This window comes from Argopecten irradians, chromosome 8, assembly GCF_041381155.1.
Source record: "Argopecten irradians isolate NY chromosome 8, Ai_NY, whole genome shotgun sequence".
NCBI lineage: Eukaryota > Metazoa > Mollusca > Bivalvia > Pectinida > Pectinidae > Argopecten > Argopecten irradians.
Window position 1 is genome coordinate 34,997,666 of NC_091141.1, and position 19,503 is coordinate 35,017,168.

Here is a 19,503-nt window from a genome sequence, read left to right on the forward strand (position 1 = left end):
GACAAGAGAGTCAGGAAAATATTCAAATGTAGCATGAACAATAACATATAGAACTCTAATACATTTAAAAACTAAACACTGTCATATCTAAATATATACAGATTTACGTCTAGATCCGTTATATGGACTTGATCAATGATATGCTAATCTGAATACAATCTAATTGAAATAAGATGTTCTTCGCTCCACGTAGACCATCCTCGATACTTCAAAGAATACTTTTTTGACGTTATTTTCACCCCTGGTATATCTCATAGTAAAACTAAAGGCAGTTCAGGAGAGGAAAAAAACCTGATCAATCACAGGCCTGCAAAGAATCCATTTGAAAATTACACAGAGAGCGAAACTAAAAACTATTCCACAAGATTTTAAATTTTTCCTACATTTGTATCTAAGTTCTAGGCATTACGTGTACATATATATATAGATGCCTGACATTCTACCACTAGCCCTCCGCCTATATATCATGGTGGCGGAGTGGTTAAAGTGTCTGATTTAACCATCATCAAAAACTTGATACGCCCCTAAAAGAACATAACGAAAGGGCGCGAATATATACATATACTAACAATTGACAATATGCATATTAAGAGGAAAATTGATGAATCATAATCATCACTCTATCACGCTATATAAAGGATCTGTTCCATACGCCTATTGTGCTCATATAATACCCCGCGAGAATTATTTCTTTAAATACAATGAAATTCACATGGATTTTCATTTACTTTTTGGCCTACTCATTGATTTTTTACGGGCGAAAATATGGCAAAAAAATGATAATTACGTATAGAAACGGTCCTCGGAAACAATGAAAACTAGTTAGCATTTGTAAACATACAGTAGTTTTGTTTCTTGTTCTATCGTTAAAAATTAAGGACAAAAATCAACAGGATTGAGACTACATTCACCCTATTATTACAGAAAACAATTTTTGCTGGAATTTTCTATTTTCGGCCAGCAAATTTGTATATATGGTATATTTCAAGCTCAAATATCTCAAAAGGGTAGTTCAAGAAAACCCTTTTTTCTACACAGATTTGAAATCTGCATTAAAAATACAAGAAAATAAGACCTGTTAGAAAAAATGACATTAGTTTTCCCAAAAGTATGGAGCTACCTTAAGCTAAGTTTGAGTTTTGAAACTAGAAGTTATACAAATTGTATCAAGTTTACAAATCAAATGATTTATTTTATGTACCGACAGCCGTATATACCCTAGTAAAATTCTCGATACTCCAATGTTTACTACATAACATACATGCATGTGTGAAGAGATCATCAGTGATCGTAACCCCTGGAAATCGAGAATGGCCTTATAAAGGAAATGATACTGTGTTTATGAAATCATAAAAATTCAAAATTGACCACAATTTAAATCGATCTAAGTAGAAGCGGGCGTTACGTAAGTTACTCGACCCCATACTAAGTGTATATTTGCATCCACCATGGGGAGCTAATTGATACGTGTCGATATAATTAGTGTTAAATATAACTGGTAATTGGATATTTGACACGTGTCAGATATTTGCATATTGAAATCTGAATTCGCGCAGGGTACAAATAATGTAAACATGTTTATTTCTTTGTGTTCGTTTATCTTTCACCGTAATCGTAATTTTCTGATCGACTTTATTCCTACTCTCTGTCCTTTTGTGCATATATTTTTTTCTTTCAGATACATTTTTTCATTTACATTTCTATGCTCTAACATACAAAACTAATAAAGTATCACTTCTGCGATATTCGAAAACAAATTTTGTATTGGACAAGCAGGATACATGTACATATCAATAAGCTATGCGGAGAAATGTTGGCAGACACAAGTGGTTAAATTGCCGCCCCCTGACACATACCACCAATTATTTTTTTTATTATTGAAAATGACAACTGCTTATCAGTGCAATCGTCAAATTTAATATGAAATTCGGTCGTGTACGTGTAACACAATGTTGATTGGAATACTTGTAAACCTCCTACCAATCATCCCCTCTACTGCAGATACATTATGTATGTGAATTTATATAAAAAAATGATAATGTGCAAAGTTTACTCTTATTGAAACATGTGCAAGATAAACGTGTTGTCATTTTTGTGTATTACGACTTTGAGTATAATGCATTCCTTATATAAGTATTCATATCAAAAAACTCATCTATGATCTATTTTATGATGTTTTGACTGTGGGTCGTTGATTTCAATCCGTTATTTCATTATTTGAAACCCTTCCTTATATTTATATTCATAAGAAAAAAAGAGAAAAAAAAAAGCTTAAGGAAAGTATGCACACGTGCATCTGGTCTATTGCTATGGAAGTCAAGTTATCTAAACAATATTAATGCGCATGACCGGAAATTAAACTAGGTACAGCTGTCATGGGGTCACCTAGTTCAAAATGAAGTCGCATAACAAGTGCATATTTCCTATGTAACAGGAAAACAAATAGATATTACAACGAAAACACGTGTACATTGACATCTCCCTCTAAGTATTGAAAAGAAAACAACGCGAACAAACAATTCTATTGTGAAATGGAAAGCGTAAAGTCCGCAAGAAAATACTTTATTCGGGAAACATAGTTTTGCGAGAGGAGGGATTTTTCCGGTTGAAAGAAGGGAGGAAATGGGTTTCATAAGGAAACTGGTGTTCGTCGCCGTTGTAATATTGGTTGCTTTCCCGGAAGGTATGTACAATGTAGCCTTGTCATGTGATAACAAAAAGTATATTATTGTCTGTTCCAATATGATTTTAACCATGCTTTATATTTAGAAAACAAAGTAGAACTGACGGTTTGCTACCTGAAAATATCATATGCAAAGTGAGTTTCCAAGACACCAAAATATTGGGATATATTTTGATTCTTTCAACCGTCATTGGGTCATAATTAGTAGAATTTATTGTTTATCTAAAAGAATATGACAGGTTTCGCTATCAACTGTTTTAAATATGTATGGAATGTATACTTTATCACACGATCTTAATTTGCATGAACCCTGTGGATATAATAAGCTTGGATTGAAATTAGTGTATTTATTTCATATGATCAACATCGAACGTGTAAGGTGGAAAACTCAATTCTTCTATTAATTGGCTCTGATTTCTAAAAAAAAAATCCTAAGTTTGTTTCGAGAAATCGGGACCTGATTACATAAGTGAATACCAACCTATTTTTCAAAATACGTTGCGTCTACAGTATTCATATAAATGAATTAAGCTTCTTTAATTGTTTGGTGACTATGGTAACTGGGTCTGTTTCTAAACATGTCTGTCTGGTTCGAAAGTGTGGTGTATGTAATAGTATTGTTACACAATCAATGGATATTTTATATCTGACGTTTCAATGATCATTATGATGTGTACACTGTCGTTCACTTTTTACACCTCTGTGTATTATGTTACGTGGCCATTTGTCTGATGAAGGTGACAGCGTACAAATCGAACTTATGAAATAGTCACTGTTTGAGTGCCGATACACTTCATAAATTCTGTATTAAAACTTTTGCTTATAACGCATCATTCATGTTTGTCTGTCCATTTGAACGATTTTCACAGCTTAACTCATCAAATCGTATAGATTTTTGAAGAAAAATAGCATGTCCACATTTTCGCTTAATTTAGTTTAGTTTAAATATATTTTATTGGTACAAAGTAAAAAGGAATTAGGCACAAGTTATACAACTTAGAATTGCACTTTTCCATACAAATGTATATAATGTTACATAATGCCCAGTTGTGGCACATATATATACATGTAACTTTAACATTTAACCGAAGAAAATTATACTCCTAATATAGCACAAATAGGAAAGAAAGACAGAAGTTAAGGAAAGTTAATAAAATTGAGATCATTTCCTTCTGTAATGCTTTCCTACATAGGAAACTTTAAATTTATAATAATTTTCCTTAACTTCGGTAAGCTGCATGGAGCTTAATACAGTGAAGTGATTTTCATACTAAATAATTTCATACAGGTACATGCACATTTTGAATTGGTTTTTAGTGTATTTCATGAAATATGTATATTTGAAAGACATTTGTTTTTTATTTGGGAAATTATTCACACGAAATTGGGAATAACAGAATTTGTTCACCCCTTTTGGAATGAGACATGAGAATCTCAACCATGAAGCTTTATCGAGTGTTTAACAGCTTTAAAAGAATCTTACCCGCAGGATTGAGATCACTCGTCTCACCCCTATGGAGGTGAATTATTTTTCTCTTGCTCTATTTGAGCATGTGTAAAGATATTGTGTAGCTTGTCTTTACCCTAGGGTGAGATAGAAAAATCTTACACTGGTAAAATTGGGGATATCCCTGCCCAGGTTTAGAAATTAAGAAAAAATACAGCCTAATATTTCTAGTGGAAGGGTCCTTATAAGGCCCAAAATGCACCCAAGTCGATGCAATGATAACCCTAACCAAATAACCGCACATTTCGTAAAAATTTCTAATAAATGTATTATTCTCGAATTTCTTCCCTAACATATGAAAGAAATCACGTTTCCACCCTAACACTTCCGTGACTACTTTCTACTGTAGCCTACACAACGTTAATCATCAGCATGATACATCGCAATATACATAAAATGCTGTCTATTTATATATGTGTATCCTGCATATTCCGCCCACATCATACTTGTTCGTTCCTCTATTATACACAGTGGCGTTACAAAGGTCGTCCTTACATAACCTGGCTGTTATTTAATAAAACAAACACATGCTTTTATTAAATATTGACGTTTTAACAACTGTATTATTTGAAGAATAATTCTGTCAACAAATTACAAAACCCATATATAACTATTCACATTAAACTTTCTTCGTAGCTGCTAAATTTGATAAGTCTCATTTATGCAGAACAATTTTAAGAATATCATTATTTTTTTACAAAAGGGTTGAAGAAATGGATGGAGAATACATTGCAGTAGATAATTTGTCAAAATCTGATTCCGACAACGGGCACAGCATCTTAATTACGTAAAACCAAAGGTCTCTACTTTCAATTACAAGTCTTACATATTTCAGTATACCTGTAAGCGAGAATTGTCTTGATTTGCAGACAAATCACGTTTGTTGCGAAAAATGTTGGTTTTCGTTCAATTACTGTACGGTAGAACTACTGTACATGTCCTGTATTGGTAGGCAATGTGTATGTACACAACCTTTTTGTACATATATTTTGCATATAGTTACTGGACATGCACCATTAATAGATATAAGCGACTGTTAAGGATGTATTCTTCTGTGGTTTCAGTCCCGTTAAAGTCTCGTTTCGACATAGATCATAAACGTTATGAGATTTTCAAATACGATTTATCAATATCTGTAGCATGTGGTCTGTAGCAAATTTTGTCAAAATATTACATTTCTATTTTTAGTAGATTTTTTTTACACAGCGATTTTTAGAAATGGCCCATTTGGCGGCCATTTTGAAATTGTGTCTTTTTTGGCTTTGAGAAGAGCCATCGTTTTCCCATTTTTTACTTAAATTGTTTTTACTTAAATCATCACCGCGTCAGCATTTTCAGTTGTATGGAGTTAATTTTTGCTGTAAATCTTCACTGGGATACACTTTTGTCACTTTATTTTTACATTTAATGGTAATTTGAGCACTTTTATTTTTTAGTCAAAAATATTGAAAAATAACATATATTTAAATGGGGCAAAAAAGTAAGCACACGGACCCCCCATTTTTCTGCCTGATTTAGAAAGAACAACCATTTCCCTATTGATATGCAAACTATTGACAAAAGTTTAATACCAGAACTTTTTCTATAAAGTATTAAATTTGACAAAAATGGCTGAAAATGGTGCATTTTGGAGCTCAAAATTAAGGGGTAGGGGTAGCATATGTTGTTATTTTGAGAAAAAATATGACTCTTATTAATCATAACTGATATATTTTTAATGAAGACTACTGGAAAATAAATTCTACAAACATCCATACATATCAAACACCTCATTAGGAAATTATGGCTTTAAATTCTAGTGTATGTGGTCAAAACGGCGAAATTCCAATAAAATCCACTATTTTGTCATTTTGGTATCTTTGAGTGACAATAACTCAAAAACGAGCACACGGACATATGTTTTTTCTTCCATTTTCTTTCATGGTATGAACTCCTCTTTCCAATAATTTATATGAGAAAAAAAGTTTAATACAAGAAAATTTTGACTTCTCAGAGGAGTACATCCTTAATTATCACTCCTGACGTTACAACAACGTGGAAAACACGGACGTTATATTCACAAGTTAAAGTGTGTTAAAATTGTCTATAAGAGAGAGAAAGACAGTAGTTTTGTCCTATTTATCTGGTGATCTTTATATAATTGGTCTCTAAAACAGGTTCTATTAGAAAGTTTTGACAGATTTTGTCAATCCCATAAATATTGCTTACAATATGTAAATAAATTTGACACTACCAAGCTAGGATTAACAAAGTTGTATAGACGAACGAACGTCTGGACGACGGACGAGAGATTTCTGACAGATGATCGTCGTCAGAACGGAGTTGAGGCAGGGTATTGTTATTCGTTTAACAGAGTTAACAGTTTTTTGTTTTCAGATATCTTTGGAGTGAGTTCTATGTACGATGGAGTCGCTTCCACACCCAAAGGAAGGACGAGAAACGGTTCTACAAACGCATCTACAGGTAGGTTTCACGCATGTACTGTGCCATTGTTGTATCAACATTTCTTACATTTAAGGAAATCCTTAATTTAAAATTCTCTATAGAAAAATAGAAAAAAAATATAGAAAATACCTCTTCGTTAAAGGTATATGTGCCTCATCTGGGTGAAATGTTGAGTTTTTCTTCATTAATCTATTGAAAATGGACAGAAAAAAATGCATGATCACCTATAAAAAATAGTTACAACATTTTTATTATGCACAGTGAAATTCTTTATGGTTTGACCGTAAATATATGGTAGTAAATTGCCAAATCATTTTTAACTCTTATTTGTACTTTAAAAACTAATTTTTTCTTCGTAACTTCTGCACATTACCTTTTGGTAGTAAATGACATCACTTCTTGATTTGTGAGTAATGAGTGTGAAATATATGGCACATATAACATTGAGGTTAAGGGACGTTGATGAAACAAGGATACAAGGGCACATACTGGGTGTTAAGGCCGGGTAGCAATTATTTTAACTTCTCTTCTTAAAGAACATTTTTGTGAAATGCGATTTGAAATTTTACCAAATAAACACTTCTATAACACTAAATGTTAAAAATTGTTGCCTTTCGTTGTATCAGTTTTTTTTTATGTATTTCATTTGTATTCCTGAATTTTAATAAAGATTGAGTGAAATACGTGAATTGGTGACGGAATTATTAAGCTATTTGGTTTTATTGCCCGGTTTTTTACACACTAAAATACAAATTTTGCCCCCTTTAACTAATCCCATATCTACCTAAATATCATGTGTGCTACATTATTTACTTTACAAATCGATTTTGTGACAGTTTTTTATACTTTGGATGCAATGCAGGTTTATCTCATGCCAGACAACCTTGTGACATATTGTCTGTGTTGCATTAAAACTGCATTTAGAAACCGGCCGGGTTTTACTGTAAAGCAGCCATACACAATGGGATTTACGTTTCAAGTAACGTACGATGTTCATCTATTGATAATTGATTTTAGTCGCCGATTTATTATACACATAAGCATCAAACTATGAGAGAAAATATTCTTTTGTATTTGGGCACGAAGAATAGGGATAGTCTACCCTCTTGATTACAAAATGTTATAAACCCATCGACAAGCCTGGCCGGTTTTACTACAGTTTGAGACCATCACGTAAAATATCTATATCCTTCAAATTCACATATGAAAGAGTCTTAAAATAATTTGAACTGCAGACGCACTTTTCTGGTATCACAAACAGGCGGGTACGTAGACAAAGACCACTTATATTTTTCAGTTACCGAGGAACATTGCCAGACGATCCAGCTAACCAGAGGATTACATGTGAAGTACAGTAGACGTTCTGTCCGATTTTATTGTTATCCCCCCTTTCTTCTATATGGCGCTAAACGAGCTATATGCGTGGGTGGCTCCTGGACCGGAAATCCGCCATTATGTATAGGTAAGAATCTTTAGGCAAACCTCGACAGATTCCTGTAATCTTCGGGAATTGAATAAATTTTGATATAGAAAGGGAAGTAACTCATTCACGATTTGATCAGCAAACATTTCACTCGTCATTAACAGAAGTACGTGATAAATCATCAGGGCATTCACCACGTATAAATTTTAGTACATTAGTATTTCTCAAATTAAACATATCAGGCATTTCATTTCAAGCAACGAGATAGTATTGTAGCTGAATTACAATACAATAGCCACTTTAAAAACATGATATATAATTTGTCAATGTTTTGATTTAACCATACAAATAAATGGTATTAAGATTAAGCAGAATACTCAAATCTAGCAATCTATCAAAGACTTGAAACGAAATTGTAATTTTGATTTTTACCGACGGACAGTCCCTTTCATAGAATTGTCATCTATTACTTTCCTTGTTACTACACTTTAGCTATGTTTAATCCCAAATAATTTCGACAAGGAAATTTCATCCATATTACAAACCTGATTGATTTCATGGAAAAGATTTTCAACTTCCGGAGATAGAAAATCCTTGATGACGTCATCTTTTTTCAAGATTTACGTATTTGATTTTCATGTTTGTTGGTTTGTATTGTGTGCATTGAAAATGAAAATTAGAAAACAAAACTGGTTGTGTGCTGAGTTAAAGTATTGGCATCAATCATATACAACTTGTCGATGTATTCCTACGCGTCAGAATAGCGATTTACACAGGTATAAACTCCACACTCACTTCGATTATTACGTCATACGAGCATAACTGCAGTTAACCATAATTTAAACATCACAAATATGTTTTTGAATTTGTTTCAGCAAACAGATGTCCGGATATACCTATAAGTGATGAATATTTATATGTGACACGCCGGTACCAGGGGGCGCTTATGGTGTTCTCCTGTCCTTCAGGAATGAACCTCAGGGGAGATAATCTGCTTACTTGTGACGGTGAAAAATGGAGCGGAACTGTGCCCGTTTGTACCCGTGAGTATTCGTAGATGTTTCAAAATGATTTTTATATTTAAGTTCCTATTATTATAATGAGATGAACTAAAGAATCACCGATTATTGATAACAAAGAGATATTTGTAAAAACAGAGCGCATGCTTTTACAACTGTCTCCTCTAGGGATCGAACTCCGGACCTTTTACTAACCCGCCTAACTATCAAGAGAAATTCTCTCTTTTCGAGATGTATCATTTTCCGGCTAGATCTAGTATTCACTGAAATTGTAGAGGCTGATATAAGAAATTAAGGAAATCTTGTAACTTTAAATGTTTATTATGTGATAGATGTTCGCTAAGACAAATTTATAATTACAAAACAATTAAAACAATTTAAGTCGAGGAAGCTAGGCAGTCATGTGGATTTGAGGAGAAAGATTTGTGTGGCTGGACCAACGACATCAATTCAACACTAGTATGGACAAGAACAAATGGGTCAACACCTACAAATCAGACAGGGCCGAGCACTGGTCACTCGCCGGGCGGGACTACAGGTACATCGTACACACATATATTTGTTGTATACCATATAATTTTTGTGTATCGTACATTTATTGTGTACCGGATATTTGTACCATACATATATTGTGTACCGTATATTCATCTTGTATCATAAATTTATTGTGTATCGTATATTTATTTTGTATCAACCATTTATTGTGTATCGTATATTTGTACCATACATTTATTGTGTACCGTATATTTATTTTTGTATCATACATTTATTGTGTACCGTATATTTATTGTGTATCATACATTTATTGTGTACCGTATATTTATTTTGTATCATACATTTATTGTGTACCTTATATTTGTATCATACATATATTGTGTACCTTATATTTATTGCGTATCATACATTTATTGTGTACCATATATTTGTATCATACATATATTGTGTACCGTATATTTATTGTGTATCATACATTTATTGTGTACCGTATATTTGTATCATACATATATTGTGTACCGTATATTTATTGTGTATCATACATTTATTGTGTACCATATATTTGTATCATACATATATAGTATACTGTATATTTTTTGTGTATCGTACATTTATTGTGTACCGTATAGTTATTGTGTAGCATACATTTGTTGTTTACATCCTCATTTTAATGTAGTCTCTTTGTAGAAGCACGTGACTCTAAACCGCAAACTTATATCTTCGTTAAAAAGTCGTCCACGCATAGAAATGAGTCGCAATTTAGTCTCTGCGTAAATAGCGTATTTTCATTTCCTTTTCCGTCCCTATTTTGTAGGTAACTATCTTTACATGGAGAGTTCCGGATATTCAGGACGGGACGAAGTGGCTAGACTTATCTCCCCCTGGTTCCGAAATGTTCCGATAGGAACCTGCTTCCAGTTTTTCTACCACATGCTTGGAAATGCAAAACACGAGGGTATGTGAAAAACCATGTTTTGAACAGGTGTAGATTTGATATTTAAGGTATTTGAAGTAAACGAGAAAAAGAAAAACATACTTCTATACAGCGAAAACATATGTATGTATGTAATTTAACATTTAAATCGTGAGCTCGCTTATTTTTAATTCTTTAATTTAGCTTGAATGCTCTAAGTATTTAGAACACAATATCATTGCACATCCATTCAAATTGATAACATTCGTTATAGAAGTTATGGGAATCATTTCAAACACACTTGTATAAATTCCGCTCAACTAACATGGGGTAGACAGTCAGACGTTATTTTGTTTCAGAGTTCAGTTCCTTGTCTGTGTACATAAGAGACCACCAGATGGTAGAAGATCTACTGTTTACCACGACTGGTAGTCACGGCAACCGCTGGATCCGAGGGTTGAATAGACTGAGAGAGTACTACCAGTTAATGCAGGTATGACAAATAATTCAGAGCAATGAGACCAGTTATTACGTATTTCTTCATTATTACCGGTAACCAGTGTCCAACATCACAAGTAACAATAACATCGACGATAGCCCGAGATACTATGGCCCTGACACCAGAATTAGACATTATGACAGATAGATATCAGACATCAACAAGAAGCATTATAACCACACGGGTCATCACTACTACAAGAACGTAGATAACTTATACATCATTGCCTACAACTACTACCATCCTCATTCACACCATTATCATCACCGCTAAACCCATATATCCAACAGCACTAATATGGTCAGCACCAACACCACCAATATACGCATCAGCGCCACCAACTAGACTACCAACCAACCACTACCACCATTATCAACATCTCACATATCAATCACGCCACCAACTAGACTACCAACCACTGCCACCGTTATCAACATCTCACATATCAATCACGCCACCAACTAGACTACCAACCACTACCACCGTTATCAACATCTCACATATCAATCACGCCACCAACTAGACTACCAACCACTGCCACCGTTATCAACATCTCACATATCAATCACGCCACCAATAGATTACCAACCACTACCACCGTTATCAACATCTCGCATATCAATCACGCCACCAACTAGACTACCAACCACTACCACCGTTATCAACATCTCACATATCAATCACGCCACCAACTAGACTACCAACCACTGCCACCGTTATCAACATCTCACATATCAATCACGCCAACAACTAGACTACCAACCACTGCCACTGTTATCAACATCTCACATATCAATCACGCCACCAACTAGACTACCAACCACTGCCACCGTTATCAACATCTCATATATCAATCACGCCACCAACTAGACTACCAACCACTGCCACCGTTATCAACATCTCACATATCAATCACGCCACCAACTAGACTACCAACCACTGCCACCGTTATCAACATCTCACATATCAATCACGCCACCAACTAGACTACCAACCACTGCCACCGTTATCAACATCTCACATATCAATCACAACACCAACTAGACTACCAACCACTGCCACCGTTATCAACATCTCACATATCAATCACGCCACCAACTAGACTACCAACCACTACCACCGTTATCAACATCTCGCATATCAATCACGCCACCAACTAGACTACCAACCACTACCACCGTTATCAACATCTCACATATCAATCACGCCACCAAGTAGACTACCAACCACTGCCACTGTTATCAACATCTCACATATCAATCACGCCACCAACTAGACTACCAACCACTGCCACCGTTATCAACATCTCACATATCAATCACGCCACCAACTAGACTACCAACCACTGCCACCGTTATCAACATCTCACATATCAATCACGCCACCAACTAGACTACCAACCACTGCCACCGTTATCAACATCTCACATATCAATCACGCCACCAACTAGACTAGACTACCAACCACTGCCACCGTTATCAACATCTCACATATCAATCACGCCACCAACTAGACTACCAACCACTGCCACCGTTATCAACATCTCACATATCAATCACGCCACCAACTAGACTACCAACCACTGCCACCGTTATCAACATCTCACATATCAATCACGCCACCAACTAGACTACCAACCACTACCACCATTATCAACATCTCGCATATCAATCACTGTGTCACCATTACACTTTAAATCGTTGTCACCACCACCACCACCACCACCACCACAACCACCACCACATCTAGCCACCACAACCACCACCAGCACCACAGTTAGCCACCACAACCACCACCACCACATCTAGCCACAACAACCACCACCACCACAGCTAGCCACCACCACCACATCTAGCCACCACAACCACAACCACCACCACCACAGCTAGCCACCACAACCACCACCACCACAACAACATCTAGCCACAACTACCACTACTATATATATCACCCTTTCACATCATCTCCTTCACTATTTCCATCATCATCACTTCTGAACTCTGCCATCACTACCACCACCACCACCACCACAAGCACAACCTACACAAAACTGTCACCACTATTTGTCTTCACAATCACCACCTACAACCGCCAACACCACCACCACCACCATCAGCAACACACCTACCACACAACAACAATAGAACAATGTCAAACAACCTAACAACGACGCGATTTTTTATATTCCATACGTTCTATTTCCTTATATGTACAGGTAAGAAGGTACGTGTGCATGTACCTTTGTTAAACGCAATTGCATCTACATTGAACAATCATATGTGTTCGAACAAAACAATAAAGTGTAATAAAATAAGCAAATGGCATCCGACTTATTTCTTTCTTTTGTTTTTGTTTTGTCTGTTTAAACGATTACAATTGTGAAACAAACATTTTGTTACTATTGCCATAGTGATAATATTTCTGCAAGTATATGTACTTGTTTCTCAATCATGGAGTTCCCTTTGGTGGAAACATTATCGCTCCTTCTGAATGAATATTTCTTTCGTTTTAGATTGTGATACAAGCCACCAGAACAACCAATTGGGCTCATGACGTGGCTATTGATGACGTCATGCTTTACAACTGTTCAGACAAAGGTTAGAGAAATCATGTTTTGCTCACTTTCTGCCACGTGTATATATCACAATAGATTTTGAATGAATACTGACTTCATTAGATAGTTCTTGTCACAATTAAAATATTCAGTTACCGGATCGAAATGTTTGAAAGGGTAAAGTAGTTTGATTTTTATCAGACTGTTTGAAAGGGCAATCACTTGCAAGAAGTAATGGTAAAACATATTATTCATCAGGATATCTATTTAAAAAAAAACGTATGGATTTGTACTTTAGCAACCTTCTGGATAAGTATTTTCCTGTTTTATTTTGCTAGACTTCGAGGATTTTTCAATGAAAGTTACGACGGAAGTGACGTCAGTAACAAATCACGTGGTGGAGAGCAGTCCTGCAGAAATAAAACCAACAACATCTGATCATGTGACTTCACCAATAACAGATTCTTCAACATCCACTAATATTTTCAGGGAGGACACAATCACTGAAGCTATTACAAACAAAACATTCGATCGAAAAGTAGTAACAAATACTTCACGTAAACAAAACAATATGCAAAACAATTTTCATCCGAATAATTTCACAAATTTCACTTTCGAAAACGTTTCAACGATGGTTGGTATGGCAAAGATAGGAACCAACCAGGTAGACAAGACGTCGCAGGTGAGCGGGTCATCCCCGATGTCAAAAAATGAACTTTATACCCTATATACGGGGATCGTGGTGACTGTGATCATTATCTTGCTGTTATTGCTTACAATTCTGGTAGGGGTGCAGGTCCAATGGCGGAAGAGAAAAGAACCACGTGACCAAACAAGGACGGAAGTCATCGAAATGCAAATGATGGCCGCATGTGACGAAGATCTTGGCTCGACTGACGCCACATCTAATACAAACTCTTCAGTCAATTTATTCGGTGATGAACCGTGTCCAAATGAAAATGGAATATTTTGTACACACTTGTAATTGCAATAAACATGGCAGTTTATGTATCTAATTGAAATGGACAGCTTAATGACGGTTACCGGTTCGATATGATTGGTGACAGTTGCAAGGTACTGATTGATGGTTATTGGTATTTCACTAGACACACAGTATATGTGTTTTTCAGACTGATTTCAAATACTAAATATATTTGAACAAAAGTAGGAACGTAATTGGGCATTGATGATAGCATTTTCCATCAGTAAATGACAAAATCGTTTTTGGTAATGCCACTCTTGACAAATGTATCATATACTTTCTTATTCTTTTTGCACGATAGGGATCTATTTAACTGAGGTGGAAATAAGTCACATGAAACTAGAAGAGTGAATTATCTCCCATAGACTGTAGGTACAGGATATACCATGTGTGGACTTTTTATTTAATAAGAGACATTGTTTGTCATGTTTTTTTCCACAGATTCGAGAATAATGCCAAATCCATCATATTACATGTATCAACAACCTATACAATAGGGACTATTCGGTTACCCACTTCTCTCTAAATTGCGATAGAACATATTTGTCGATGTGGCTAATGTTTAAAGGCCCACAATAAATTAAATGTTAATTTTCATAACGCGGGTCGTCTTATGTTTTCCTGACGTCGTTCTAATTACCGCGCGTTAGTTGAATATGACACTGCACCAGAGATATTAAAACATGTGCACGTGATGAATTAGTGAGTTAGTGTAAAGAACATATGCATCAACCTCCTTCTATTTGTCACGTGAGCTCAATGACGATACTTAAAAGTCATTTACAGTAATAACAGAGCTCATATATCGAGGCTACATTTTTAATTATTTACTACGATAACATACAGTAAAATGAGCCCCTAATTAACAACAAACAGAGACCTCGAGACGCCATGTAAATACACACTTCTCCTATCAGCAGACTGATCGCACTTGTTATGTAATATGGAAGCGTAACACGATCAATTAATAGTTTTATATTATTATTTCGATTAGAAAGTAAAATGACATACTCGAATTGGATTTGGTTTAGACCTTGAACGTAAATATATAAAACTGCACTCGCACGCGGGCCCGTGGCATATCTCCGATAGTACTAATTTGAGTTTGATTTATTTTTGCGTGCGGATTAATTTCGCGGACGATAAAAATCGCTAAAACAAGAGGCCCATGGGCCTTAGCGGTCACCTGAGTAAGAATATATAATGAAACAAATAATGAAACAAATTAAAGACATATAAACACTATATGCTGGGCCTTGAAGTTGGTCAGTGATTTATAAATTTGACTCTTTAGACTATGAAGAGTATTTGCTTCCATCAAACCTGTGAACTTAGAGGTATTTTTTGAAATTTTAATCATTTTGACCCTTTTTGGTCCTGCCCCTCTGGTCCCCCAAGGGGTCATTGAGGACAGATATGAATGTTAAAATGCTATATCTTAGGCTAAATATTCTTATCAAGTTTGACTTATTTCCTACAAAGATTGGGCAAATAATGTTCACAAATATATTTTTCCTATATAAACTAAAGTAAACTTGACCCCTCCCCAGGGGGTAACGTGGGACCCCAAGGTCATATAATTCACAATTTTTATAAAACACCTTAAGACCTTTCCATCTATAATTATTTGATTCTACTATATCCAGAATTTTAGAAGATTTTTGAAGTTTTAGCCTATTTGACCCTTTTTTTGCCCCGCCCTCTGCCCCCAGGGGGTCGGCCAGGACCAATGTGGATATGATATTAAAATGCTATCTCAGGCTAATAATTCTAACCAAGTTTGACTCATTTCCAATGAAAATTGAGCAAAAAATGCTCATTAATGTGTTTTTCCTATATAAACTATAGTAAACTTGACCCCCTCCCCAAGGGGAAACAGGAGATCCCAGGGTCATGTAATTTACAATTTTTATAAACAAATTTTAAGACCTTTTCATCTATAAAGTGTATTTGATTCTACCATTTCCAGAATTTCAGAAGAAGATTTTTGAAGTTTTAGCCTATTTGACCCTTTTTTAGCCCCACCCCTCTGCCCCCAGGGGGTCGGCCAGGACCAATGTGGAAATGATATTAAAATGCTATCTCAGACTAATAATTCTAACCAAGTTTGACTCGTTTCCAATGAAAATTGAGCAAAACATTCTCATAAATGTGTTTTCCCTATATAAACTTTAGTAAACTTGACCCCCTCCCCAGGGGGAAACGTGAGACCCCAGGGTCATATAATTCACAATTTTTGTAAAGGACCTTAAGACCTTTCTATTTATGAAAAGTATTTGATTCTACCATTTCCAGAATTTCAGAAGAAGATTTTTGAAGTTTTAGCCTATTTGACCCTTTTTTAGCCCCACCCATCTGCCCCCAGGGGGTCGGCCAGGACCAATGTGGATATGATATTAAAATGCTATCTCAGGCTAATAATTCTAACCAAGTTTGACTCGTTTCCAATGAAAATTGAGCAAAACATTCTCATAAATGTATTTTCCCTATATAAACTATAGTAAACTTGACCCCCTCCCCAGGGGGAAACGTGAGACCCCAGGGTCATATAATTCACAATTTTTGTAAAGGACCTTAAGACCTTTCTATTTATGAAAAGTATTTGATTCTACCATTTCCAGAATTTCAGAAGAAGATTTTTGAAGTTTTAGCCTATTTGACCCCTTTTGACCCCGCCCCTAAAGCCCCTGGGGGTCAGTCATAGAAAATTTGTTAATAGGATTAAATGGCCAATCTCATACTGATAATTTTGACAACATTTGACTCATTTCCTATTACAAATGACCAAATAATAAGCAAAAATGTGTTTTCCCAATATAAACTATAGTAAACTTAACCCCCTCCCCCAGGGGGAAACTAGAGACCCCAGGGTCATATAATTCACAATTTTTGTAAAGGACCTTAAGACCTTTCTATCTATGAAGAGTATTTGATTCTACCACATCTGTGAGTAGAGAAGAAGATTTTTGAAATTTTACTCAATTTTACCCCTTTTGGCCCCTCCCACAGCCCCCTGGGGGGTGGGGACCATATAATTCACAATTTTTATTGGCCTTATGCCTAAGAAGGTTTGTGCAAAATTTCATTGAAATTGCTTCAGCAGTTTTGGAGAAGAAGTCAAAAATGTAAATTGTTTACGGACATACGACGGACGACGCACACCGCACGACGCACGACGCACGACGGACGACGGACGACGACGGACAAAAGGCGATTAGAATAGGTCACTTGAGACTTCGTCTCAGGTGACCTAATTAAACAGTCACGAAATATTTCAAATATTTGCAGTGCAGAACACAACGAATCTAAATGACAAGTATCAAATCACAATGAAAAGTAATTAGGCATGCGATCGTGAATATAAAATCTCCACGGAAATGAGTTGGTTTGCAGTAAGTAAAGCGAGTGAGCGTGTAGCACTACGGTGTTTACGTTTATAACTTGTTATTCTACGCAAATAAACATATTGTTAAACCATGAGTATTATATTAAATCAGTAATGCGTAGATTTAATAATTATATCTAAGTGTTGGAGACCACAGGCAGTTACACGGACACCGGTCAGTGTACGATGAAATACTTCTATTAAGTCCTGGTCAGGAAATGGGGCTTAATGTCAAGTGGACACTACCAAACTAATCATGACAGTCATATTCATCTCGCCTACCGACCCAGTTCACTATAATCCCTTTCAAAATATTAATGTAGGCGTAGGGAAAGAAATTGTGAAGTAGAATATGTTTCATTGGTATAACAGTGCAGACATGTAGCAATGACTTTCTGGTATTTAAGGTGATCATTTCTAATCATCTCTGGCATTTGTGACGTTGGCACCTGAGATTACTATTTCAAATTATGTCCCTGTAATTTCGTTAATTACTGTCCAACAAATAAAAAGGATATGCAAATGTATCATCAAATTATTGGAAGGGTACATGTACTATGTAGAATTATTGTCCAAAGAATGCGTTAAGTGTCTTGTATTTTTTCTCTTACGATAGAGTAAGTCACATCAAAGATATACAATAGATATTAGTTATTATTTATTTTTTCTCTCAAAAAAGCTCTGAGCTGGTGTCAGGGCGCACTTACATTGTAACCTATTAAAGTTTCAGAAATAAAACCATCTTATAGTGTACAGTCAGTTTGAATGAATTTGTAATTTAATTATATCTAATCAGCTGCCATCCATGTAAAAGGCGACATTCTATCAAGTAAAACATGTATCTGTCACTCATATTGCATTCATCTCGACGATATTCTATAATTAGGTTATGTCTAATATTAAGTGTTTTGTGTAACAAGTAATATAAACGACAATTACTTAATATATTAGTATATTATCATGCTTGGGAGGATGTTTTTTTATGATGAGCTTCGAATGATAATTTCCTTGATTGTTAGAAGGTAAAGATAGTGCGACAAAAAGGATGTACTCTCGTTTGTAACTTCGGTTAAATACCTTGGTCATACATAATTCAGAGCAGACTTTGATCAATCTAATTAAAATTAGACTTGTAATTCCGCTCCCACTACGCTACTATTGAAGCGTAACTTAGAGTATTGTAGTGGGAGCGGAATAACAAGTCTAATTTTAATTTGATTGGACTTTGATTGGAATGGAAAAATGCCATTTATACAATTGACAATAGAAAAAAACGAAAAAAAAAGTTAGAATCAAACTATTATGTTCATAAATTAATAATGGAAATGTACTTAAATTATCCAATCAGAGATTATTTAAAACATACCCAGGGTTGGGGGTCGCATTAAAATATACCCAGGGGTCGATTTAAAATATACCCAGGGGTCGATTTAAAATATACTCAAGGAGGAGAGGGGGAGAGAGGTCGAATTAGGCCGTCATTTAGCCAAATCAATCCGTCATATACATCCGATACTTGCGCTTTTTCAAACCTCACAAATACCAATAAGTTGATGGATAGAAATTGCTCAATAAACATTACGTCTCAAGTAGATCAT

At 35.3% G+C, this 19,503-nt stretch overlaps 1 protein-coding gene across 2 annotated transcripts; it reads left to right on the plus strand.

Annotated features, from left to right (window-relative positions):
* Positions 1-2,410: 2,410 nt before the first annotated feature.
* LOC138330212 (uncharacterized) lies at positions 2,411-14,761 on the plus strand. Of its 2 annotated transcripts, XM_069277665.1 has the most exons (9): positions 2,414-2,683; positions 6,567-6,653; positions 7,933-8,097; positions 8,934-9,101; positions 9,460-9,615; positions 10,387-10,527; positions 10,845-10,978; positions 13,497-13,581; positions 13,877-14,761. In XM_069277665.1, the coding sequence occupies exons 1-9, from the start codon at positions 2,623-2,625 to the stop codon at positions 14,521-14,523; spliced, it is 1,644 nt and encodes a 547-aa protein (XP_069133766.1). In that variant the 5' UTR covers positions 2,414-2,622; the 3' UTR covers positions 14,524-14,761. The 2 variants fall into 2 exon arrangements, with proteins under 2 accessions (XP_069133767.1, XP_069133766.1); XM_069277666.1 differs by lacking the exon at positions 9,460-9,615 and having other exon boundaries at positions 2,411-2,683.
* Positions 14,762-19,503: the final 4,742 nt, after the last annotated feature.

Bases quoted from the DNA above. Each gene is read 5' to 3' on its own strand.
- LOC138330212 (XM_069277665.1), top strand. From the start codon at position 2,623: ATGGGTTTCATAAGGAAACTGGTGTTCGTCGCCGTTGTAATATTGGTT. The intron at 2,684-6,566 runs GTATGTACAATG...TTTTGTTTTCAG, and splicing joins ATTGGTTGCTTTCCCGGAAG to ATATCTTTGGAGTGAGTTCT. The intron at 9,616-10,386 runs GTACATCGTACA...CCTATTTTGTAG, and splicing joins CTCGCCGGGCGGGACTACAG to GTAACTATCTTTACATGGAG.